The sequence below is a fragment of the Aptenodytes forsteri genome, unplaced genomic scaffold (assembly GCF_000699145.1).
Source record: "Aptenodytes forsteri isolate BGI_AS27 unplaced genomic scaffold, ASM69914v1 Scaffold86, whole genome shotgun sequence".
NCBI lineage: Eukaryota > Metazoa > Chordata > Aves > Sphenisciformes > Spheniscidae > Aptenodytes > Aptenodytes forsteri.
In genome coordinates, this window is record NW_008795715.1 from 2,484,164 (window position 1) to 2,485,461 (window position 1,298).

The window sequence follows — 1,298 nt, forward strand, 5'->3', positions numbered from 1 at the left end:
TTGTGCCCCCGTGCCGCCTTGCCTTTCAGGATCAGGACAAACAGGGTGCTGTGCCAGGGTGCCCAGCGGGTGCCCGCCCGGGGGAGCCCCGTTTTCTGCTGGGCAGGGGAGGGGGTTTTCCGCTCCCCCGTTGTTTCTATAAATGATCTTGTATTTCTGTGGTGGTGCAGCGTGTTTTGGCCCAGTCCTTCCCCGCACCGCTCCAGTGTCTGTAAATCTGTCGTCTGCCATGAAAACGATCGTGCCGCTCAGCGAGTGCCCGTCTCTTTTCCTTTCCATCTCCCAGCACAGCCCTGCCAGCTCCGTGGGGGGCTGCCACCGCCGGCCCCCGTGGCCCCACCGCATTCGGGGTGATGCTGCTGGCTGCAGCCCCGGGGCCGTACCCTGCGCTCGGTGTTGGAAGCACCACGTCTTCCTCGCCCCGTATCACCCTGCCCACCTGGGGGGTCTGCAGCCCTGGCAGCCCCTCTCTCCTCCCCCAGCCTGGCAGAGGGTCTGTGGGCATCCCGGCCCCTCTGGGCTCCAGCTCCCTGCGCAGCCCCCTCGGGGTCCTGCCCGCAGCAGGTTTGCTTTGCCGAGCACCCATCCCCAACTGCCTGAGTGGCACCCCCGGCCCCTGCGACCACCCCCTGGCAGCTCTGCCTGCGGCAGCCCCGCGGTCCCCGCCTCCCAGCGCAGTGGCAGAGCCGGGATGCCCGGGCAGGATTGGCCCTTTCTGGCGTGTGGGGGCTCCCATGGGGCAGCACTTTCTGTCTGGGGTTACAGGCCCCAGGCTGGGGACGGGGGGGAGGGAATCCCGGGGCTTCACCCGGGCAGCCCTCGGGGTGTGGGCACCCCTGCCCTCGGGCGCTGCGGGAGGCAAAGGAAGACGAGGCGCTGCCCCCCTGTGATCCAAACTGATTTTAATGCCGTGAGTCGAGGGGGGTCGGGGACACAGCTGCCATGGATGGTGCCACCGTCGGCTCCACTGCCATCCTTTGCCTGGGGACGAGCTGGTGCCCTCGGCCAGCCTGGGAGCGGGGTGGACTGGGGGACGCCGCGGCGGGGGGCCGGTGCCAGGTGGGTCAGTACTCCCAGAGCGTGGCCCGCAGCACGGACTCGCTGTCGGCGCGCAGGGTGCCAGCCGGGTCCCCGCGTAGATACCGGCCGTTCTTCCCTTTGATGGCGACGCGTCCCCGCTCCCGGAACTCGAAGAAGAAATCCTCGGAGAGGTCCCCGTCACTGCACACCGACCCGCTGTTTGCCACGTACCAGAACTTGCCCCCCTGGCCTGCGGAGAGTCCCCGGGGGCCATCAGC

The 1,298-nt window shown here is 68.7% G+C and overlaps 1 protein-coding gene across 1 annotated transcript in view; it reads right to left on the reverse strand.

Annotated features, from left to right (window-relative positions):
* Nucleotides 1-1,064: 1,064 nt before the first annotated feature.
* FSCN2 (fascin actin-bundling protein 2, retinal) overlaps nucleotides 1,065-1,298 on the reverse strand; it is a 2,839-nt gene continuing 2,605 nt past the window's right edge. The window contains exon 2 of the mRNA XM_009283523.1: nucleotides 1,065-1,270. Coding sequence (XP_009281798.1) covers nucleotides 1,065-1,270 — 206 coding nt within the window. The remainder of the gene's footprint in view (nucleotides 1,271-1,298) is intronic.